General features: G+C 38.1%; 1 protein-coding gene across 3 annotated transcripts in view; it reads right to left on the reverse strand.

Annotated features, from left to right (window-relative positions):
* LOC117290429 (double C2-like domain-containing protein beta) overlaps nt 1–25,746 on the reverse strand; it is a 58,714-nt gene that overhangs the window by 18,669 nt on the left and 14,299 nt on the right. Inside the window, exons 4-9 of one of the 3 annotated variants that reach the window (XM_033771839.1) lie at nt 23,088–23,217; nt 20,138–20,224; nt 19,329–19,488; nt 9,851–9,943; nt 4,883–5,065; nt 1,481–1,537 (exon numbers count right to left, since the gene is read on the reverse strand). In XM_033771839.1, the coding sequence (XP_033627730.1) occupies nt 1,481–1,537; nt 4,883–5,065; nt 9,851–9,943; nt 19,329–19,488; nt 20,138–20,224; nt 23,088–23,217 (710 nt within the window). Of the gene's footprint in view, nt 1–1,480; nt 1,538–4,882; nt 5,066–9,850; nt 9,944–19,322; nt 19,489–20,137; nt 20,225–23,087; nt 23,218–25,746 lie in introns of all 3 variants that reach the window. The other 2 variants (XM_033771838.1, XM_033771840.1) reach the window with 2 other exon arrangements.

A 25,746-nucleotide genomic window follows, 5' to 3' on the forward strand; every position in this document is an offset into this window, starting at 1 on the left:
GGGGCTATATCTAAAGACAGATGCTTTGTTGACTTCCTTCTGGAAGGATGCATTTTTTTCAGGATGTAAGGTTTAGGTGAGAGAAACTTCAAAGAATTGGGGAGAAAGTAAGTAGGAGGGTTGGGGAAAAATCTAGAATGCTTTTAAAGTCTATATGCATTGAAAGGTGGGGGAGCGTAACCTTTAAAGCCATTGGACACTTTCGGTAAACAGTATTGTCCAAGGCCCACACTTCGTGTATAACAACTTCTATATAAAATAACAAACCTGTGAAAATTTAGGCTCAATTGGTCATCAGAGTCGGGAGAAAATAACGGGAAAACCCACCCTTGTTTCAGCAAGTTTCGCCGTGTCATGACATGTGTTTAAAATAAATCCGTAATTCCCGATATCGAGAATTGATATTGTATTTAATGTTTTCTCAAAAAGTAAAGCATTTCATGGAACAATATTTCAAGAGAAGTCTTTCACCATTACCTTCTGTAAACCCTGTAAGTTATTTGTAAATCTGTGAACTTTTAATTTTTTTGTTCCGAAAGTGTCCAATGGCTTTTAAAGCTATTATACAATTTCGGTAAACAGTATTATCCAAGTCCCACACTTCGTGTATCACGACTTATATATAAAATAACAAACCTGTGAAAATTAAGCCTTAATCGGTCACCGTGGTCGGGAGAAAATAACGGGAAAACCCCCTCTTGATTCCGCACGTTTCGCCGTGTCATGACATGTGTTTACTATAAATCCGTAATTCTCGTTGTCGAGAATTGTTAATTATTTTAATGTTTTCTCAAAAAGTAGAGCATTTCATGGAGTAATATTTCAAGAGAAGTCTTTCACCATTACCTTCTGTAAACCCTGTAAATAATTTGTAAATCTGTGAACTTTTTTTGTTTTTGTCTGTACCGAAAGTGTCTAATGGCTTTAAGGGCTGAGGTGTTGTTGTTTACTTCCTTTCATTCATGATAAGATGGGGTACAACGAAAGAAGGATTTCTTGTATTGTTTTTTTTTTCATTCCAGATTTCAGAGACCTAGAATTAGGAGCTCAGAGGGGGGGGGGGGGTGCGTAATCTTAGAGCAGATGTTAATTTCTGGACAGAGTGTGTTCTGATTAACGATCTTTCATTCAAGGATGGATTAATTGTTTTATTTACTAATCAAGATTTAAGTAAGGGAATCTAGATGGGGAGGGTGGCTATGTTTTTAAGGAAAGAGGAATTCTAATTGCTTTCTTTCATGCCTTATCTAAGAGCAAGAGTTTGGGCAATAAAAACTATAACAAAGAGGTGTGGGAGGGTTTCCTAATTCTACGGACAGAATGAATGCATTCATAGGAGAGGATAAAATTGGGCATTAAGGGGGGAGGAGGGGTGCAGCTAAAACAGGCTAGATCTAAGGATTTTTTTGGGGGGTGTTTTCTTTTTATTTCTTCATAATTCTCGGCAGGGTGTATTCATCATGCACCTTCGTTTTCTCACCTGAGTTGGAGACATTTGTGCTGGTGAGCGAGCGCAGAGAGCTAGCACGGCTGCGCTCTGGTTGGTTGAGTGATCAGACAGAAAGAGAGAGAGTGTGGGACAAGTTGGGTCATTTATGGGTGTCGGTGGATAATGATGATGATGAGGGTGGGTGTAGAATGGTGCGGTGCCATGGTTGCAAGTAACCAGGGCCCAATATCAGAGAGCTCCTTAAGCACAAAAACAAGCTGAGCACTACAAATAATGCTTACCAGCCAAACTACCATGTCGCGTGTACAATTTGTGACAGGTATCCTGCAAATACGCAAATACCTGCTCAGCAGATATTTGTCAAGCAATATTTTGTGCTTAAGCAGCTCTATGAAATTGGGCCTTGAGGGTGACCCGTCGTCGTGGGACAGGACACAATTTAACACCGGGGAGACACTGGTCTTTGTATTTGGCACCTTGTGATGGCAAAATACATACGTACCTATTCAGAAAAGATTATTTTTCGCTTAATATTGAAAGCCTTTACAGGAAATACCAGCCAGGCTCGTAGTGGCGTGTCATGGCTGAGCGGTTAACAGCACTGGATTCAAGCTCTGGTATTTGATCAGCAGAGTGTGGGTTTGAATCCCGGTTGTGACACTTGCTACGTAAAGTTGGGGAGGTAGTGCTTTCTGCTCTACCGGCCAGGCTTCGGACTGATGATACCCAAGCCTACATCCGTATGGACTGTAAAAGGGGGTAACCCTGTTTCAGCCCTAGGAGTAGGCGGCAACGGCCTCTGGAACAAAATAATTGCAGCCCACACCATGAAGTGGCCTTCAGGCCTTGCGTGTCTGGCCACTTGCATAAATTTTTTTTTAAAAAAGTGGATGATACCCATGCCTACATTGTACATCCATGCCTACTGTGAAGGGGGTAACCCTGTATCAGCCCCAGGAGTAGGTGGCAACGAGCCCCCCTGGTGGCAGTTGGTTTAGGTCAAAGGTTAAGTTTAGCCCTCACTTTGAAATGGCCGTGCGGCCTTGTTATATTAGGCGATCTCTCATTAAAAATATACGTAAAAAAAAATAATTTCCCTTCGATGTATAGCTGATCTACAATGTACTAGCCGTAGCAATATCTGCAACTTCTAATTCGGACCCGACCTTAGAACAAGTTTTCCCGACAGCCAACCAAGCACATGAATAAAGGCGATCGCCACATGATTAAAGATCTGTTATTAAGGGGGCAAAAAAAGGGTCGATAGGCAGAACATGTCAAACAAGTCTTCTTACAGAAAGGCAAATAAATAAATTACCCCTGACATTTAATTCTCTACGAGTGCAAATCCAGATAGGATGTCGAGAAAAACAACTAGATGTACGTAAGTGATGACGTAAATCAACTGTTTTGAATGAGCTTTAGTAAAATATTTTTTCACAAGGTTTAGGATTTTATCAGTTCAGTTTTGATTTGAAATCTCCCCTCCCCCCCCAGATTTCTCACAAGATTTTTCGTAATAATTTGTTTTGAAGGTCATAAAAAAGGAGGGCCACAGAGATATTTTCGTGTGAATGCAAAATATGTGATGACATATCGGGGGTGAAATAGTCGGGGGAAATGAAACTAGGATTTAGGACTAGCAACTTGAAGCCGATGTTTATTCAGATTTGGGATTAAGATTTATATTAGTGCGGTTGGCTGGCATTATTTTTCATCTAGACCAAGTGACATTTTGCTTGTCATGAAAATTAGCATTTCTCATACAATCCAAGACAAACAGCTGTCAAAAAAAATAGCATTGACCTTTTCTCCGATGTGAAACTTAAGGTCAGATAACAGGAAAACAGAACAAGTGGGTACGAAAATCAGAAGAGTTTGTTTAAAGTCAAAACACTTTTAAGATTGGGTACTTTATATTATATTAGTATTATATGAGGACAACATTTGTGATTTGTCACTAAGGCTGAGCAGAAGCAATCATGATAAAGTAAGAGGAGCACATTTTGCAGGGAAAAAAAATTGAAAAAGTAATGCAGTTTTAAGACGGCAAATCTTGAAAACAAACATGTGGTGAATAAAGACTTAAAGAAAAGATACTTGACCGCAAAATATTTCCAGTAATGGGGATTGTTTTATCTATTTGGATTTGCTGTAATAACATTTGTCTTTAGTGCTGAGGCTAAGTGCACTCCGAGTTCTGATATGATAAAAACAACTCTGATAAAAAAAATTGAATTAGAGAGAGAGAGAGAGACTGACAAACAAAAATAGCATGGCCAAATTCCAGTCAATTCAATTCGACTCTAGGTATCAGAGGAAACAAATGACGGTGACGTGAATAAAATCCAATGATCTATGATGGACCACTTAAAGGTAAGGGTCCTTGGTAACTACTCCAAAAATGAATGACCACAAAAACTTGAAGTTGGTAAGAAGCAGCTGTTGTTAGTGTAAACTATTTTGAGAAAGGATTCCCTTTAAGGTAAAATGGTTTGGATAATTTTCCACCCCAAAATATTTGACGTCAGTTTGGTGTAGTGGTATCTTTCCTCGTCTTCCACCTCTGGGAGCCCAGTTCAAATCCCACCACGGGCACTATGATGTGGATTGGGTTTTCAGTCCCTGACTGCGAGGGTTGTCCCCAAGAATAATTCTTTCGGGGTTTTACTCCCACATCTAAACAGGTATTTAAACATTGTCTTCTCTCTGCTCGTTAAGAATATTTACCCAGATCCAAATCCAAATATTTGATTTTAAGAAACGATTCATGCATGATTTCTGAGGGTTGAAGTCGTTCATGAATGCTGCGGTCAACAATGCGGTTGGTACTAGGCTTAGTTGGCTTTAATTGTATCTCTCTTTATGATTTTTGCTATAAATTTGCATTATATTGACAAAAACCAAAAAAACCTAGGGGAACACTTAGTTTTCTGAAAAAAAAATACAACGGTCAATTAGACTGGCGAAAGTCACTTGAAGTTGTCCGTCAAATAGAATAAATTCTCAACAAGAATATGGAAATATATTCGGATTAGGTTTAGGACTAACCGTTCATAGCAATAATTATAAAAATAGTAGAGTTAAAATGGGAACCAGTACAATTGTTGGACAACAAAATCGAATTAAGGGGAATAAAAGAGAAGAATTCATGGCTATTTACAAAAATACCAAGTAGAAAGGTCCGGTAACCAACTATTTAACAAAGAATTTCCAAAGAACTTTCTTTTTTACAGTTGGCATAAATATTTTCAGTTACCTAAGAATCAAAAACTTATCACAAAAACAAGTATTCCTCGAAACCCTGATAAATCCTGATAGTAAAAAAAGATATAAATAATAAATCCATATGAATCAAACGCAAATGCAAAATAAGCAAAATCCCATCCACCGAAATTTGGAGTAAAACATTTTTGATTTTCTTGACCTCACCTCCAAGAGTGCTGCGTTCACTGTCTGACTCATCACGCGCTGCGTCGTGGCCGCTCTCCGTCGTGCCTGTACCACCATACCATCCAGCGCTACCGATACTGGTTCGACTCCCGGCCATGTAGTTATTACCGTAGATTGAACTGGCTGTGTCGGTCTTACTGCCGATGCTAATGTTGTCATCGCCTTCATCAAGGAAAGAAAAATGGAAAAACAACATCAAAAGTAGTTTGAAAATACAATTTTACGATTGTCCTCAAGTTACATGTAAGGCAGTGAAAGAAGGCAATGGACACTGGGTTATTACAAAAAAATGTTGTTAGCATAGAGACTTACTTGGTAAAAAGCAAGGGGAAGCTGTTGATACATGTATTACATGTATATATAAAAGATAGTGAGAAACAGCTCCCTCTCAAGTAACTAAAGCAGTGTTCGCATTGGACTAACGTTTTACCAAGACAGTGGTTAACATTCCAAAAGGGGAAACTTACCAGCGTCCGCACTTGGATTTACTTGACTCGGGTAAACTAACCAAGACCATGGGTAAACTAACCGAGCTGGCCCCCTGCGTGACATTGAATAGTTCGATAATCACGAAAACATTATTCTCCCATGACAAAACATGTCAGCTTCTTCAGGCCACGGACGGATGGGAGATTTAACCGAGTCGTTGCGTCCGCATTGGACTTTCTGGTTCGGTTAAACTGACCTGGTCAATCTTCCTGGGCACCTTTGGCTCGGTTAAACTACCCATTCGGGTCGGGTAAATTACCTGGGAGGAAAACCTCCTGGACTTAAAATGGGTAAGTTACCCATTGGCTCGGTTAGTTTAGCCAAATTAAGTTCAATGCGAACAGGGCTATAGTTTTTGAGATAGAGAATATTTCTTACTCAAATATTAAAATACTTCCGGTCTAAGGCATTTTATACGCATCTGAAAGCACACAAAGTTGTGCAACAAATGGTGTTTTACTTTCATTATTCTTTTGCAGCTTTGATGACCAAATGAGTTTAATTGAGTGATGTGATCAAATCTTGCAGCCATTTGCAGCCACTTTCTGGCTATGGGCACTTCGGTACAGGAAACTGTGGCCTTTAAAGGCAGTGGACACTATTGGTAATTACTCAAAATAATTATTAGCATAAAACCTTACTTGGTAACGTGTAATGGGGATAGGTTGATATTATAAAACATTGTGAGAAACGGCTCCCTCTGAAGTGACGTAGTTTTCGAGAAATAAGTAATTTTCCACAAATTTGATTTCGAGACCTCAGATTTAGAAGTTGAGGTCTCGAAATCAAGCATATGAAAGCACACAACTTCATGTGACAAGGGTGTTTTTTTTCTTTCGTTATTATCTCGCAACTTCATTGACCGATTGAGCTCAAATTTTCACAGGTTTGTTATTTTATGCATATGTTGAGATACACCAACGGTGAAGGCTAGTCTTTACCAATTACCAAAAGTGTCTAGTGTTTTTAAGGGGTTCAGGTAAAGACCTAAGTTGTAAACTCCTCTTCTGAGCTTTTTTTAGTTAAAAAAAGAGTTGAATTTATTGCAACAAACATTTATTATTTAGTCGCATCAATCCCCTGGGCTTCACAAAACAATCCTACACTTCCCTCTGGATACAAAACGATGGATCATGTGATGGCTTTATTTTTTCAAATTGAAATTTCCTTTAACCGGCAATAACTCTCTTTTATCACACCAAGTAACACATCCACCTACGAGATTTTGACAAGCCTATGTACCAAGCAATCGGGAAGCCTTAAAATATTCATAAAAAATGTCAACATAACTCACAGCCGTAATAAATTTGTCCAATCACACCAAATTATAGATGAGAAAAAATACTGACAGCATGGTGCAAACACGCCCTGTGAAATATGACGTCAACTACTGAATCATATTTCCAACCAAAGGAAATTGGTAAAATAATTGTTTTAAACTGCCCAAAATAACTCATTTTTTTTAACTGAATCACCCATGTCACCTGGATTTTAAAAACTGTGATATTTAAATCCAAACCTAATTTTTTTTTTTTTTAAGTTGTACGACGCAGGAGTCCCTAAGACTACAGTCATAAACACCATGGACACTTAATCCATTCTGATTGGTCAGGAGGAGATCACAAAACAGAGTTTAAATGTGCGATAAAATCACAGTCAGAAGTGATTAAACATGAACTAAACCTATTTATCGTGTCGAAAGAGGGTGCTATCGGATGTCGTGTTGAGTGCGAAAATTTGACAAAATTGAGTTGGTATGTGGCGTATTTGGCTCACGCAAGTTTGCGTGCATGCAATAGTTTGAAGCTTAAGCACGCTAGTAAGAAAGTTGTGGGAGGAGTTAGTCAGTGCTCTACGCATGCATAGAAATTTGACGCAGAGTCAAGGTGATAAGCTAAGGCAAAATTGTTCTCAATTTCTACAGGGTTTTTGAAAAATTTAATGAACAAATTTATGAATGGGATTCAAAGGCCATCAATTTTGTGTCGGCCTACTACTTCTTGGTCTTAGTCTATTTCATTGATCTGCAGGCCAAACATAATTTTTTTCTGCCACTAAAGAAATCCTGGGCAGCACCATGCACCATCACTTGAAACTGAATGCCAAGATGCACCTGCCCTCATCCCAAGTGGCTTCTAGAAGGACTGTGAGGAGGACTGATGAGCAAAAGACTACAGAATCAATCAGACAAGGTCAAAGACGGCTGCATTAAGACAATAAATCAATTCATGGATAACACTGACAAACATGTAGTACATCATGCAGGCTCGTCAAGTATACCGTCGTACATTCTCTCTCTCTCCAGCTGCCAGCATACAGACACAAATGCATATATCACATTATACATTTGACGTCACATGGCTGTTTTCGCAGCGAATGTTTCGCAGGAGTTGAGGACAAGTCAACTGATGTGAATTGTTTGTCGCAAGTCTGTGACGTCAAAATTTGTATCGCATTCGCAGGAGTATGAACCGGGCATAAGTTGATGGTCTTTTTTAATCATTTGCTGTTGTTGTTACTGTTGTTGCTGAAGGGTGTCAGGCCCGATACTTCATGGAGGCAAGGAAGCCATTTGCCTCCATGCCCCGGGCCCAGTTTCATAAAGCTATTAGGCAACAAATTCTGCTTCGGAATTTCTTGGCTATGCAAGATATGTCTTTGCTACGCAAGAAATGAATGGGGGCTAGTTCCAGCAATGGTTACTGTTAATATATGGTATTCTGGCTGGTAACCTATTTTTTCTAAGCATGAAAATGGTTGTGCTTAGCAAGTTTTTGTGATTACAGGCTTCATGTAGCCCTTGAAATGGTAGAGCACAAATTTAAATTTCTGCCATACATGTATATGCCATATACCAAAGAAACAATCCTTATAAATGTCAGTAATTGACAACATCTTGTAAACAAAGTCCTTCTGATGCGGACTTTGCTATCCAATTAGAAATCAACCAATACGGTCATTCCACCCCCCACCCCCCAACTGCCCCGTCCTCTCTTCTGGAATGAAAATTCAGGCCTTTCTAGCTTGCGCTGCAGAAGCAGCAGGACCTACTATTGTGTCCCTTTTATGCGTCCATTTAAATGCAGATACAGTTATACAAAAGACAGTTAATGAGTTGCTGTCTATTACATAATGCATTAGCCGGAAACAATTATTAGTAATTGGTACTTCAAGGACTTTTCCATTACATTGCTATCAGTGTCTTCAGCAACCCCCCCCCCACCCCACCATCAGAGTAAATATGATTAGATAATGACAAAAATCATACACTAAGAACATGTACATGTACTAGGTAAATATGGTATGGACAAGAGCCATGGGAATATATGTACGTATTTACAGGTCAGAGAAATGTTGACTAAATCTGATGCAAGAAGTAAGATCATTTGCACTTGTCCAAGCTACATGTGGTAGCATGAACGTCATGAAGCAAATTGTAGGAATTTCTTATATTTAGTTTTAGTCAATCCACAATTATTAGGGAAACAACTCAAAATGTACTGTACAGCAAATGGTTGTCCTTTTATAGCAAAATGCTAAAAAGTATCAGTTGTAAGTAACTCAAAAATCTTGATTTGCTACTCAATTTTGCCATTCAAATTAAGTTAAGTCTAACTTTTGTGCTATGAAAAAGCTCTGAACGATATAGTTCCCTGTTTTTTAAACATGAGGCTAAAATACTCCATTTTGAAGGGGTGAAGGAGGGCTTTTTCTTGTGCGTGGATTTTTTTTCTTTTGTAAAATAATTTTTATTTAAATAAAACAACAAAATTGAGATCTCTCCCAGTTTTTTCCTGCCCTATATAAGAGTTACTTTTTATGAATTACAATTCATAAATACCCCGGATAGTTTTGCAATACCTATTGGTGGAGAGCACGCCACGTGTGGGTGTTTAAAAGTGTGATTTAAACACGGCTAGATGTGTTTGAACATAGGTGTGGACCGCAAGCTTTATGCTTGGCGCTAATTTACGCGTAGGCCTACTGCAATAAATACACCGGTAATCAGTGTACAATTATCAATCAGGGATGAGAGGCATTGCCGACACAAAAGTCTGAAACTTTGATTCAAATCTTAGGGGATACATTGAAATAATGGCATTTCAATCTTTGATCACCCTTTGGAGTTCTAGACTCCAAGGAGCTTTTAGGAGCAGTATTCTCAGTGCTACAGAAGTAGATCAAAGAGCATGTCTTATTTAATTTGGAGAAAAGTACAGCATTTTTTATTACCAGGTAGACTTTTCAAAAGTCTAAAATCAGACAAAAAACTGAAAAATCTCATACCTGATCAATGCAGGCATGCGTACGCACAGCAATTAAGTGTCACTTGCATTTTAAGGCTTTGCAAAATGGAGCCTGAGATCAAATTTTTGATAGATTCTCCAACATTTTAACGCTTCTAAATAAAAAGGGCATTTATCGGCAAGGTCCTTTATATTTTATTCTGTAACTTACCTGTGTTATGTTCCCTCTTTGGTTTCCTCTTGCGTCCGATACTGACTTCATCATCTGAGCTTGATGATTCCGACTCGCTTTCGCTGTCTTCAACTGCACAAGAGTGGAGACAAAGTAGAAAGAAAGGACTGTGTTCATATTTGTTTTTACAATTTGGACTTTATAGTTTAAAGGGTCTGGGTACTTTTTGTAGGACACAAAACACAACGTCCACATATTTACATCAAACTCACACAGTTTGCAGATAATGATAGCAGAAAGCTTCCCTGTAAATATTACTTGCTGATGTGCTGTAGTTTTTGAGAAATGAGTAAAACAAGTCACAAAAATTATTTTAGCATGTAAAACAAATTTTTGTGACATTGTTTTACTATCTTCTCAAAAAACTACAGCACTTCAGCAAGTAATACTTTAAGGTACATAAGCAATTCTACCATCAAATGGTGTAAGTTCAATGTAAATCCTAGAACATTTTGTTTTGTGTTAAAAAGAAAACCCAGACCCTTTAAGCCCTGATACAGGGTAGTAGTCTCCTCTTCAGTCTAGAGACTATAGCAGATTGAAACGGCTTATACCAAAATGCCTTGTAGTGGCCGCAAATGGCTGCAAGAAGATCTAACCTGCTTCCACTCCACTAAAAGAGAACAAGTAAAGGTCATGTGTTCAATTAATAATAATAACAATACAATAACAAAGACTTGTAATGCGCACTTATCCATCAAGCTGGGCAGTGTTAAAGGCGCATTAAAAAAAAGACCAAAAAAAACAACCAATATTGTCCTTGAAAACCTGTGAAACAAGATTAGTTTTGAGAAGAGATTTGAATTGACATTTTTCAAATGTTTAATGTTCACATAGTATCTCTGTTTCTGAAATAAAACAAATTTTTGTTTTATATTATTTTTTCAGGCCCTGTTCAAAAGAAAATTTGTGAAAAAAATCAACAATATTAGCCATGCCTACATAATTCCCAGAAAAATTTGACACTTGTTTGTTGCTTTTGCTCATAAAGTCTGTTTCGTTCACCTTCTAAAAAAATATTATTCTGAAAAAAACTTTCTATTGTAGCTCGAAAAACAACTCTTTCTCTTGAGCCCTTCACAGCCCGTTTTGCTAATAAATGTATATATATACAACAAACAAGCATCCATTAGTCTTTACAGATTGAAGTTGTTTTCACCAAGGAATGCAAAGGCGACGAACATCCCCCCCCCCCCAATGAGTAATCTATTGACAGCTACTCATCTGTCGCACTTCCTGTTTGTCTATAATCTCTGTCATCCCGTATTTTATTCATTTAGTAATCTGTCCATGATAACCATTTATGATGAAAAAATGAACAACCATCATCCCTAAATAATTTTTAGATTTGATGTGGGGTTTTTTCCCCAACTTATTTAAAGGAACATTACTGAATTGGTAAGAAAAAACGTATAAAACTCTAATGATGATGATAGTAGAAAACATCCCTTGAATTATTTCAATCTGAAATGTCATTTTTTTTTTTTATAAAACTAAATTCCTGTTTGGAACTTTTTTTAAACTGATGTCATGCAAAATGTCTTCGGATATGGAACTGAACTCGTCCTTAAGTCCTAAGATTAATCCTAAGTTAGGAAGAGTTTTGTGAAATTGACGGCAGATGTCCGATCAATCTCAAACTTCTACAGGTTTGTAAGTTTAAGAAGAAAAATATATGCGCCGGAGGAGAAGGTACTGAAGACAGAGAGGATGCGACTACGATCTCAAGCTGCCCGTCTCAGGGACATCTCAGATGATTTCCCCAAAGACTAGAGCTGGACACTAACATTACAACCATGCAAGGCCGCCGTTCGAAGGAACAGAACACAATATTTTCCACAAGTCTAAGACAAAGCATTTAAGGTTCTGGGCATTATTTAAGCCTTGGATTTACAGAAAAGTTCTTGGGACATGTTGAATTTTTGCTTTTTTTTTTAGAAAGTAACAAATGCAAACAACACTTACATTAGAGTAATCTATACGCCCACTGAAGGTTGCAAAAGACGACCTTCACAAATAAAAATGAAAATCAACCAATCGGCTAAGAAGTTGTATCTTCTTTGCTAAAGTGTAAATAGGGATACACCCAAATGTATAGGTCCATTAAAAAAACCTATCATACGTGTAAATCAATGAAAAGTGAAAATGTCATTATTTGAAAGTGCAAAATAATACGATCTGGTATCCATCTAGTTTCCCATAGGAATTACACATAGTCAGTCTGGAAGCAAGAGCGAATACATTTGCAATAATGTCTAGAGACAGCTTCCTGTACCGAGGCCTGCAGGTATAATGATAGTGATAGTGTTACTGTTTAAAAAGGTTGCATGCTTCAGTGGTTGTAACAAAAGAATTTACTTTCACAAATAAATCACATTTGACAATAAATTTTTACTTGCTCGGAGATTTATAGAGTAAATGACACTATTCCCAGAAATGAGCCTTTGCGAGAGACTATTTATTTCCGTTACGTATAAATTGATAAATCTCTGATTTATTTTGTAAAATGTAATCACACTTGCTCAAGGACTGATGTGCATATTATTGTAGTAATGTTCTGTGGGAATTGAATTGGATGCCAGACCATATCATTTTGTACATTTAAATAATGCCATTTTCACCTACATTGATTTATGCTAAAAGCGTTTCTGTTATTATAATTGTCACAATCTGCCCACATGGTTAAGTATTGTTGACTTTTGCAGCTCAATGTTTAGGTTGCAAAATGTCGGTTTTGCTTTAGAAAATCTTGCAACTTTGATGACCAATTTAGCTCAAATTTTCACAGGCTTGTTATTTTATGCTTATGTTGGGATACACCAAATGAGAAGACTGGTCTTCGACAATTACCAAACGTGTACCTTCCCTTTAATGATATTTTTGCTTTACTCCGTAATACATGTAATTGTTGATATTTTTTATGGAAGTATACATGTAGAAATAAATTTGTATTTGAATGAATTAAATTGAATAGATTACTTGACATCAGATAAAAGTCTAAAATTTGTCATCCCTTCTTGTAAACATTATTGAAATTCTAGCGACCAAAACTGATGCCATTTTCACAGGTTGCTCTCTCAAGTGGTGGATTTCTTGGAAAATGGAACACACAAGGGAAATTTACTCTCTCAAAAAACCCAAAACAACAACGATGTTTCACAACCTCTTCACTTTAAAAAATACAAGCCCCTGGGGTGGTTTGCCTGAATGATTGCATAGAATGATAAGTATCGCAGAACCCTGCGAAGCCTCTGCAGGGATTAGGGGCACTGGAGTGTAAAGTCCCAGCTACACTGTAAGCGCTTAGCGAGGTGTGGGTGAGCTGTGGAGCCCCTAATGCACTTTGCCATTGTGCGCTACGGGGGAGGGAGGGTAGGGAAGGGGGGGGGGGGTAATGTTTGCCGACATGTCCTTAAATTGCATTGGGGAGATATAATCCTGTTAAAGGGAGATGCAACATCGGTCTAAAGACTTCAAATGATCATCAATAAATGATAATAATAATGGCTTTTGCAACCATATTTCTGGGTTCGAATCCCCCACCTGAGTAACATGCCTATGGTTTTTTTTTTCTTTTCACAGGACTCTGAAAAGTACTGAGTATACATGGATGTAGACCCTGTAACATAGTTTACAAAATGAGTAAACTTGTACATTCCAGGGCATTTTCTTCCTATGTTCATAAGGTAAAATCATGGAAACATCAACAATGCACAAAGTTCTGTGACAAAACATAAACTAAAGATAACTCAATGACCCAAATTACCAACTTCACAACATTATCAAGTTAAACAAATTATAATGTTCCTAGGGCGCGTAAACCACAGATAAACACCATGAGTCCAAGTAAAAACGAAATTCCGAAGACCTCGTTTCGCTTCAGCATCCTTTGGCCATAACTTCAACAAATTTGGTCCAAAATGCTCCAGTTTTACAAACGGTAAGGTTAAAAAAACCCAATGTTTGATCTGTTTTTCACTGGTTGTTTTGAAACTGTCTCGGTGTGTTTCAGGGTAAACTAGATCTGAATCGGGACTGTGTGCACAAAGTAATGTACACTGTACATGCTCTCTTTATTTCATGCAAATGTGTAACATGATATCACAACAGCGATGCTAGTTGCAAATGCAATATGCTTATCGGATTGACAGCCACAGCAACTACATGTAAATCATATTTACGTACACGTACAATGTACAATACCAGACTAGCAATGGCAGGACACTATGTATATTTGTACACATAATGCACTTGTGTGTCTCTTGATCGCATGTAAATGATACCCTCATAGGGGTGGGTGTTCAAAGAAAGCCCGGGGCTTGACGACGGAACACCTATGTTCATCAGGTTTTACACTGATGAACATTGGATTCAAGACATGCTTTGAAACACGGTTATGGGGGAAAAAAACAACTAAAAAATACATAAACCATGTACGCAATGGCATTGGCAGTACCGTGTATGTGTACATACGTGTATGCACAATTGTGTATCTCTTGATCGCATGTAAATGATACCCTCATAGGGGTGGGTGTTCAAAGAAAGCCCGGGGCTTGATCAACGGAACACCTTTGTACATCAGGTATACACTGATGATGAACATTGGATGTAAGACAAGCTTTGAAGCACGGTAATGGGGAAAGAAAAAAACTGGAAATTGTGATTGGAATGTAAAATAACAAGTTCATGTTAATGTTATGATGGATACAGTGTTCATCACTAGTACTTTTTTCTAAATGGGGATTTTATTTGACAGGTCAAAACCAAACTCAATCTTTATCAAACAAGCATATAACCGCATCAAATTCCATACTAGAGCTCAAACTTTCAAGACATGGTTGCACAAAAATTTAAGATTTCCTTTAAATCCCCATCCTCGGCCTGTCATTTTCACGTTTTGTTCTTGATGTGCCATTATAAACATTTCTCTTAAAATGAAATTGTTTTTCCTACCCACCAACCCTCTTTTTTTAGCATGTTTACAGGTTCAAAAAGATTGTTTTTGGTAACGCCTTACATCAGCGTTTTCGAGGCAACTTCGAGGCTTCGAGTGATTGTTTTATGCTTGCGTCGTTGAAATTTTGATTCAAAAAGAAGAAGGAAATCTGGTAAAACCAAACTTAATTTTACTCACTGCTTTTTTTAAAGCCATTATACACTTTCGGTACAGGGAAAAAAAAAAAGTTCACAGATTTACAAATAATTTACAGGGTTTACAGAAGGTAATGGTGAAAGACTTCTCTTGAAATATTATTCCATGAAATGCTTTACTTTTTGAGAAAACATTTAAACAATATCAATTCTCGATAGCGAGAATTACGGATTTATTTTAAACGCATGTCATGACACGGCGAAACGTGCGGAAACAAGAGTGGGTTTTCCCGTTATTTTCTCCCGACTCTGATGACCGAGTGAGCCTAAATTTTCACAGGTTTGTTATTTTATATATAAGTTGTGATACACGAAGTGTGGGACTTGGACAATACTGTTTACCGAAAGTGTATAATGGCTTTAAACTGTTCAACAACAACAAAATAATAAAAGATTCCCAAGAAGTTCAGTAATTGTCACTGAAATTATTAGACAGCACGGCTTCAACCAAGCCGTGCACCAAAATTTTGCTCGTGTTTTCAGCCCAACTGGCCGTGCTAACACGGCGTGCACGGCTCGCTAGCTAACACGTTGCCTTACATTCACTGTACAAATATCTAAATCAAAAGGAAAACATTAAAAAGATTGCAAGATACAACGTCAAGGCAGAATTGAGCAAAGCATATTTGCACAAAGTACCGCTGCATTAATATAGTTGAACGGACTCATCCGCAACCTGACAATTATTCAGATTTGGATGTCATTTTTCAAGTCACCCACAAAATGTGATAAACGAATAAACACAATTGGTATCTAGCTCTGAAATCTGTTTTGTAATTTGCATCAATATTTTTCATCCCTGGAGCAGACGTTTGGGTTTTCTCCTATTTCTACCAATATGCCTCAACCATCTTGAGTTTTTGTCCTACTGTATTTGTATTATCTTGAGATTTTCTACTATTTGTATCAATATACCTCAGTCATCTTGTTTTTTCCTCTAAGTTGTACAAATATACCTCAGCCATCATGAGTTTTTCTCAAATCTAATTTCAGTTTTTGTTTGTATATTTAACAGTTAATACAGTTTACATGCTATTCACACAACCCGAACACCTTGTGTTTGTAATTCTAATAATACTACTAGTTTATTTTATTATTTTGTGAGTTTGGGGCTGTTTGATTCCTTAGTGCATGGTAGTATCTATAGGAACATACGGAGCAGATGCTGGCGACCGTCAAAAGCAAATGTCACTGATTTAGTTAGCCGGGTTGCCCTGATGGCTCTTTCATTATCTGATGACTGGGGCACTCTTCCCATCAGCGTGCACACGTTCAATCAACGAAGGGGAAGTTCATTCGATTAAGGAACCGGGGCGAGCTTTCTCTACTATCAGCCATTGTTTGAGTCTCTTGATAATTTACCTACATCGAGGTCAGTTTCCAAAGTTATTCCGAAATTCACCTTTACCGTGAAGACAATTGTATTAAAAAGGCACTGGACACTATTGGTAATTACTCAAAATAATTGTTAGCATAAAAACTTACTTGGTTATGAGAAATGGAGAGCTGTTGCTAGTATAAAACATTGTGAGAAACGGCTCCCTCTGAAGTAAAGTAGTTTTTTTTAGAAAGAAGTAACTTTTCCCTAAAGTATTTTAATTGAATTTGAAGGCGTCTAAAAGCACAAAACTTGTGTAACAAGGGTGTTTTTTCTTCCATTATTCTCTTGCATCTTCGACGACCAATTGAGTTCAAATTTTCACAGGTTCGTTATTTTATGCATATTACACCAAGTGAGAAGTTTGGTCTTTGACAATTACCAAAGGTGTCCAGTGCCTTTAAGTCCAAGTAACGCAATACAAGAAACAAGTTAGAATTTATGAATAACAGCAAACCATGAAGACTAGCAGAGTATACTGTTTGAAACGTCAAGACCAAACCGGCTCTTCTCAGAGCCAACACTCACTCAAAAAGAGATTTACACATGGTTGTACCTGCAAGTTTACTAATTATTTATAGTTTCTTCTTATAACAGCAAACCAATATATGTATATCACTCACACACTGAGTGGCTCTGGTGAAACCCAAAATCTTGACCCAACCTTCAAAAGTAAGATTTTGGTATAGATTTATTCTCTTTTATTTGATACCAGATTTGTAAAAATTAATTTATTTGGAATTTGTTTGTATACATATTAAAAAATGATTTATTGGATATAAAAATATATAACTGTGATCTCAATGCATATGAATAAACATTACATGTATTTAAAAAAAAAAAAAATTATCTTACTTGCGACCCTTTGATTCAGATTTCATCAACACTTTTGCTTTTAACACTTGCTGTTTTCGTTATCAAACCGACATTAAATATCAGCGAACAGAATCAATTTAATTTGTCTGTACGTAAACAGCGACAGGGATTCCACGTCCGGAGTGTAAACATCCAGCAATGATTTCCACTTGAGTTGGTCGAGCGCATCATCGCGGCAAATACACAGTCACACCACTTTTCTGATTCAACAATGGTTAAAGATGAGTTTTTTTTTTTTTTAATGTAACGGGAAACTGACTGCGGTTAAAAATCTTTTTAAAAATGATTAAATTGAACAAAAACAATTTACTAGAGCAGGATTTGAACCTGCGACCTCCGGACGTTCCGGTGCTCTAGGTATTGAGCTACATCACATACGTGATCTAGCCCTACGCGATTATGTTGGCAGCCCCCATATTTTGTCAATATATCCGACGTTACAAGAGAATAATGAAAGGAAAAGAAAAACTTGTTGCACATAATTTGTGTGCTTTCGGATGCCTAAAAGAGGCTTCCCCAGGCCTGAAGTCTCAATGTTTGAGTGAGAAATTACCTCTTTCTAAAAAACTACGTTACTTCAGAGGGAGCCGTTTCTCACAATGCAATGGAGAGCTATGGAGAGCTGTTGATAGTATAAAAATACTATGAACAGCTCTCCTTTGCTCGTTACCAAGTAAGTTTCCATGCTAACAACTATTTTGAGTACTATATCAATAGTGTCCAGTGCCTTTAATGCGACTAATGCATCATCCTTTCTCTTCAGTTCTTAATCCGCATGGTTGATGTGCGCTGTTCACATAATACAAACATCCCTCACACAAAAACAGTTAGCGTCAAAACAACGCATTAAAGATGCAAAAAGCTTAGAAGCATTGCAACATGATCGGTCGGTATCCCCCTTCAACGAGGTGTGGGTGGGACATTAAGGAAGTAGACGTTATCATTTCAGGATCAAGTGTGTGTGTCCAGGGTCCATCTTATTTTTTAGTCAAATCGCTTTTTCTGTCTGAGAAGCTTTTTCAAAAGAAGCAACCCAAACAGGATGACAAATGTTCTTCGAGTGAAGCAGCGGTGATGCTGGATAGTCAAGTGGTTTGTAAACAAATGACAACCATCATGAGAACTTGGCTGAAAATACCTGGTAACTTTAAGATGTAGAGTTGAGGATCAAAACAGACTTTGGCATCAACTACTTGCATGAGGGGAAGAGGTGGGTGGCAGTAGGAGCATGGTCCGTCAGGCCTGTACGCTTTGTTTTTTTAAAGGGCAAGGACATTTCAAGGAACATTTTAAGGGCATCAAGGCAAGTATCAGGCCTGGTCCATAAATGTAGACTTTTTCAAAAACAACCTTAGCAATGTGCAGTCTAGCTTATTAGCAGTAGGGTAACTAAAGGAGGGAGGGTTCACCCAAATCGCTCCGGTGGGATTCAAACCCACAGCCTTTGCATTGGAAGAGCAGGTGTCTCACCACCAGACCACCGAGGATTTATTTATTTATTTATTTTTTCACAGAACTCGAGAAAGCACTTAGTATACAGTGCTCAAAGGCAGTGGACACTATTGGTAATTACTCAATAATTATAATTAATTAATTATAATTAACTCAATAATTATTACTCAAAAATAATTATTGGCATAAAACTTTACTTGGTGACGAGTAATGGGGAGAGGTTGATAGTATAAAACATTGTGAGAAACGGCTCCCTCTGAAGTTACATAGTTTTTGAGAAAGAAGTAACTTTCCACGAGTTTGATTTCGAGACCTCAGATTTAGAATTTGAGGTCTCGAAATCAAGCATCTAAAAGCACACAACTTCGTGTGACAAGGGTGTTTTTTCTTTCATTATTACATTGCAGCTTATATTGAGCTCAAATTTTCACAGGTTTGTTATTTTATGCATATGTTGAGATACACCAAGTGAGAAGATTGGTCTTTGACAGTTACCAATAGTGTCCAGTGTCTTTAGTATACAACGATGTAAGGGTATAAAAACAAATCACATTCTTTATCTCGATGCAAAAAACTATTGGTTTGATATCTTACCTTTACCTTTATTCCATGTGTTAGTGACTCTACCTGTTGTGGACTTCCTTCCTGACTTCCTCGTTTCAATTCTCCTTGCCAGGAATCTAGACTGATCCATCTTCTTCTCTGGAATGACGTACTTTGGAAGGCTTTTGAAAAACCACGCTCCAGACCTCTTCCATAACTACACCAGACCAAAGACAGAAAACCACTTTAAAGTGAGGGAGTAACCCCATAAATTACACAAATGCAGGGAGTGCCCACTAATTTTTTTGGGGGCCGAGGTTTCTCTTTTTGGGTTTGTTTATTCCCACACTTCAAACTCAGCATTTCCCACTTGTATTTGTTTTCTCCTCTTTAATCAGACATGCAACTTTCTAATTGAAAAAAAAAAAAGAGGAAATGGCCGAACGCACTTATGTTTTGTACAGAGTTTTCCAGTTTTCTAGGGCACTCTTTTGAAAAAAAAAAAGAAGGAAATCAGCTGATCAGCTGAAAAGTTGCATGCCTGAATAATCCATTGCTAACGTAATAATTTGTACCAAAATGAGGCTATAGGCGCACATTCGCTACCGCTTGCAGTGGCTGCACCTTTGGCTTCATTTTGGGTTAGAATTGTGACGTACTCATGCATAAATATTAAGAGAGGCATATTCCAAATCACATCAAGGATGCTAACACTACGCACATTTTCAAGAAACTTCTCAAAAATGTTATCTTTTCCAACAAGTGTATTGTAATTAATTTCATCCAACTGTCTTGAGAGCCTTTGAACAATTTGGTTGATTTTGGCACCAGATCAATTCCCTCCAATTGATTGATTGATTCCTTACCTCTCTCGTTTCACTGCATATCTTGCATAACAAAATTGGCTGCTTAAAACTGTTTGTTGTGTCCACTCCACATTTTGTGCATACCGCCTAAAAATAAGCAAATAATTGACATCATTTAGCCAGTTTCAGTAATCAACATGTGATTTGAAAAAACTATGATACCTTCTTGTAAATTATGTATGACTGTTTTTACATACTTGTTTCCAATTCAAACAATACTCAAAGCATTCTCAAAACATATCTATTTCGGAAACCATAGCTTTCAAACTTTGGTTGTCTTTGTGTAATAGCAGAGTTCTTGTTTTTGCGCCAGGAGTGTCATCATTGAAAGACATGGCGCATAAGAAACGCCCAATATTCTTCTAAGTTATCACACAAGCGCGAGTGGAATACGGAAAAAATATAGCGCGTCTGCGTCCCATATGCAACGAGGCCGAAGGCCAAGTTGGATATGGGTTGCAGACACGCTATATTTTCCGTATTTCCACGAGCGCGCGCTTTACGCACAAGCCAACCGTGCCACCCTAATAAACAAGAGTAAATGGCAGGCAGGGAAACTTTAAGTCCGCCTTCTACACATACTCTGTGCATACATGTATACTGTAGATACTTTATGCATGATTGATATTTTTAATCAACGCCTGCCCGCTCTCGGAGCTAGCAAATGACACAGACAAACCGCATTCATGAAGATTTACATTCCGTGCCAAATTTGTCACATACATGTATGATGAGCAACATGCATTATGTGAAATTTATCACATCTGGAATATATAGATACTGATGTTTCATACAGAAGAGATGCGAAACCCACTTCATAATTCATCGCACTTGTTAAAGCTGGGCTTGAAAGCAGGTCAGTTGCGATAGTAGCATCAAGGCCCAACAACAACTAGCTACGTAGGATTTGAAACTTTGCATGGTGGAAAAACGATATGGAAAGGTTTGTGGTAACACCATGTAATGACTCTCTCTAATGAGTTGGGGTGGTTCTGAAAAGAACTCTTGGTTTCAACTCGACGTTTCGATCAGTATGCTCTGATCGTCTTCTGGAGATAACAACTAGCTAAGCACAACAAAATTTTGCTTACCAGAATAAGTTTACTGGTTAAACTATATACTACTTGTCACATACAACTTGTGACTGGTATCCCACTCATTTCTGCTACGCAGACACTTGTTAAAAATATTTTCTGCCTTCCTGCACCTCTATTCAGTAGACCGATCAACTAGGCTCCGCCCCATTGCATATAGACCAATCACAACGCAACAAAGGTCCGACAAGTAAGGTCAGACATGCGTGCGCGTATCTTGGCATATCTGGTCATATGTAAAATAAATTCTGGTCCAGTAAACATTTTGAACTACAGGCCCTACAGTTTTGTGCCCCCCCCCCCCCAAAAAAAAAAAAAAAATACAGGGTTATTCTTCTGCAACATATTGATCCAGATTTTTGGAATGCGACCATCTTTTGAGATGAAATTTTCACAGGTTAGTTGTATTGTATGCAATGTACATCTACATTTATAGAGGATTAGAACAATCAAACGGCTGCAAAAACCAAAGGTACATACGGTACACTGTTCCTTTAAAGTGCATGATTATAAGGTCTGCTGATTACAGGCAACCATTTGCAGGACTGAACATGGCAGTTTACACAGTACGTGTACCAAACACACACGCACACACACATGTATGATGCATGGCATATTGATTGTGCTGATACACTGAAAGTTTCATCTCGGTGGAAAAACAACGAAGGTTGAGATTTCATCTCGGGACACCAACCCTCCGTCCCTCCGAGCAACGTTACTCATACATCACTGTTGAATGACATCAATATCACCACGGCAACCAATGTGCGTACATGTACATTACCTTGAATATACATGAAAGAAACAAGACTGGACAGTGCAGTTGGCATTTTGGGATCATCAGCCCCCCCCCCCCCTCCCGACACCACCCCGAACCACTTTAAACTGGAACTTGATTATTTCATGACACAAATCTTGCCAGCACGACTTGTTATTACACAAATTTCATGGAACTTTACACCTTTGCAAAGTGTAGTAGAACCTAACATGAGAAACTCTCTCTCTCTCCTCAAACCACCGACCAATGAAAAAAACATCCCACTTGTCAAGTATTGACAACAGCCAAGCACATACGCGTAAAAATGAGACTCGTCAAATTTTCCCTAAAGTGCTGTATTTTACACCCTTTTATGTAATGAATTTTTTTTTCCTGGCTACCACAACTACAACTTTTTTTGGGACTGTGAGCCGTTAAATGCAGCTATACAAAGTGTAATTTAGAGGCAAAGAGGTTTGTTTAATATACGTTTATAAACAAGGGCCGACTTGCAATACATGATGTAAGCTTTTGCTACCATTTGATAAAAATACTTCCCTGGTAAAATAATCAAAAAAAAAAAGAAAAAAAAATAATTAAAAAAAACAGAAACCAAGTAGGAATTTTTGACAAGGTTTTTGAAGGTAACCAGTTTTGTGCTTAGCAAAAATTAGCACAATACTAGTCAAAGATGGTGCAAGGCTCATGGTATTTTGGCTGGTAAACGTATTCCTGTGAGCTTAATTTTGCTTCAGCAGCTCTATGACATTGAGCCCTGTTCTTTAACAGTTACCAGATAATTCACAGAATCAATGAAGGCGATTGCCTCCATGCACATTGGTCATTGCCTTGATGCCTTTGAAATGCTCCAGTGGAAATTTACAATTTCCTCACAGGGTGCCCTTTACCAATCAAAAAATGCCTTGGTGCTCTTGCCCTTTCCAAAACGAACCATCCAGGCCCGAGTTACCAATGTTTGTCAAGTGCTTTATCACCCAACACCCTCCCCTTCTGTCTCCACTAAATTTACTCTGACTGCACAAAAGCACGATTTTCTGATTAAGGACACACAAATTGCCATAGCAACCATTCTAAGCACCTTATAGCAGTCGTGACAGGACAGCGGAGAGGCACCAAGAAGGCCGAACTCATCTCCACACAAGACGCATTTGCCTGAGCCGTTACCCAGTGCGTTCTTCTTCATGTTGTCTAGCTTGTCGACGAGCCGTCTGGAAAAGGAAGAACAAAAAAGTTAATGAGTCAGATAGAGAGATTAAGTACTTTAAACATGCTGAGAACAAACAGTATATAAAAAGTAGGGTCATAGTTACTTAGGTAAATGACCCCCCCCCCCCCACTCAATTTTTTTTGGAAGAATTTCCATTAAAAAATTTACTTGTTCTTGCTGTTGCAATCCTGTATACTTCATTTTTGAAAGGGCAAGGGCACCAAGGTAGTTTCTGCTTGCCACCTCTATGAGGAAATTGTAAACTTATACTGGAGCATTTGAAGGGCACAAGGCATTGGCGTTGAGGCAATTGCCTCCGTTGCAAAAGACTCTGCTAGGATTCAAACATCATGACACTAACTCAATTTTTGCTGTTATGAAGAATGATAATGGTAAGAAGCTTCCTGCAAAAATGTCATTGAATAGAAATCAAAACAAACAATTGAATCAGATAAATGATTTTGTCATTAGCATTTCTCAGATTTCTAAGGGTTGATGTCCTTTTTTGGATACAATGTATATTTGCCTGATATTGAACTGTATGTTGACTAGGGAGAAACACATGTGTACTGTTACTAAAAGATTAAGTTGTTCTTTAAACAGGCAAATCATTAATGAAAGAAAATTACCCCCCCCCCCCAAAAAAAAAAAAGATTATTGAAAATCAAATCTACAAATCTTTAAAAAAAAAACACCCAGTCAAAGCCCCCAAAGTAAAAATTGCGTAAAGTGGAGAGCATTTAAGCTTGGACTGGCTCTAGGGTATTACAACACACACTCCGTATATCCCTCATCCCTAAATGTCCTAATTAGTTGACATACTGGGGAAAGTAGGTCAGGATAAGTGGGGAAGGCAAATAGCAATCTCGTCTCGGTCACGTTTCTTGCTGCGCCGTTTCCTTGCCATGCTTATTTTGGTGAATGTTCAAGTTAGACGTCATCAGTCTTTTTTGCACTTGCTTCTATACAGTTGGTAAAGTTCTGCATGTCTGCAGAGACTACATTGTGCGTCTCTGCAACAGCAATGAATAAGCACATAATGTAGCAAGATACAGGTCAAGTAAAACCAAAAGAGTGTTTTTCATCCCGATGCAACTGTAGCGTTAAATTGTTGCATTACCTGGCACAGCTATAAGATAGCTAGGATTCAAACTGCCACTAGCCACGGGGCCTTTTTTAAGTGCTCTAGTGGTGAGACATCTGTTGTAGAATAGCAAACACTGTGGGTTCCAATCCCACCTGAGTAACATGCCTTTAGATTTTATTTACAGAGCTCGAGAAAGTACTGAGTAAAATCAGTTGGGGACCTAAAACCTAATCCACGTGCAAGGCTCAGGTCTGAGGTGGGATTCGGTCAAACCAGGGTCCCCAGAGGTGAAAGACAGGGGAAGAAACCCCCGAGGCAACCTGATCCCCAATTGCTTGGCAAGACATCTCACAACATGCAAAATGTTGGTGCTGAGTAACTTTAAAGTCCCTAAAAAATCGTTTCACTAGCCCTCAGATGCTTGATTTCGTGGCCTCAAAATCTAATTCTGAGGTCTCTTTACTCGAAATCAAATTCGTGGAAAATTACTTCTCCTCAAAAATTACGTTACTTCAGAAGGAGCCGTTTCTCACACTATTTTATAGTATCAACAGCTTCCTATTACTCGTTACCAAAAAAGGATTAAGGCTAATAATTATTTTGAGTAATTACCAATAGTGTCCACTGACGATTTAATGGTTGTTTTCTATTTCACTGAAACCTATCATCAATACCCTATTCAGAGTTTCCAATTTAATTAGTTAGCCCAATGTTCTACCAACAATGTGTGATTGTTTGTTTGCTGTAAGCTGGCTGTGTGTGTATACAGGCAATAAGTCAACACCTCCATATTTAAATACAACTAGAATGGTATATTGACCGATGGTAACAATGCAGTATCATTGTACACACATCAACCATGAAGGACCAACCTTTTAAAAACAAACAGTATTTAAAAGAGAATCAATATTCCAATATCTAGGACGACAGAAGCCCGGAGCGCTTAATGCGTGGTTGGTTTGTTGTATTCCAAGCTATACGTACAGGATACTCTGTTCTTCTCATCAGTTGCAATTAAGAACTTCGCGCTCATGTTTTGAAATGAAATTTGCCTGATTGGAAAGTGGATTGATGGTTAACAACAGATGCAACTGACATACACTCATCGTGTCATTATGCAAAATAATACAAAATCATGTTAAGTAGCCTGCAGGAAGGAGGGACTTTGTTTTTCTTTATTTAAATGGCCGCCCAATTATTTTTAAAGACAACCGGCTGGGATTTTAATTTGGAGGAAGACATTTCTGCCACAATGATGTCCAAGTACCAACTATGAAAGTCACAACCCCCCAAAAAGTGGATGGAAGTATTTCATGGAGGGAGATACGTTGATTACCTCCATGGTGGTCACTTCAGGGCCCAATTTCATATAGCCTGCAAGCAAAAAAACCTGCTTAGCACAGAAAAATCTTGCTTAGCGAAAACAGGTTAACAGCCAACATT

Source organism: Asterias rubens, chromosome 5 (genome assembly GCF_902459465.1).
Source record: "Asterias rubens chromosome 5, eAstRub1.3, whole genome shotgun sequence".
Lineage (NCBI taxonomy): Eukaryota > Metazoa > Echinodermata > Asteroidea > Forcipulatida > Asteriidae > Asterias > Asterias rubens.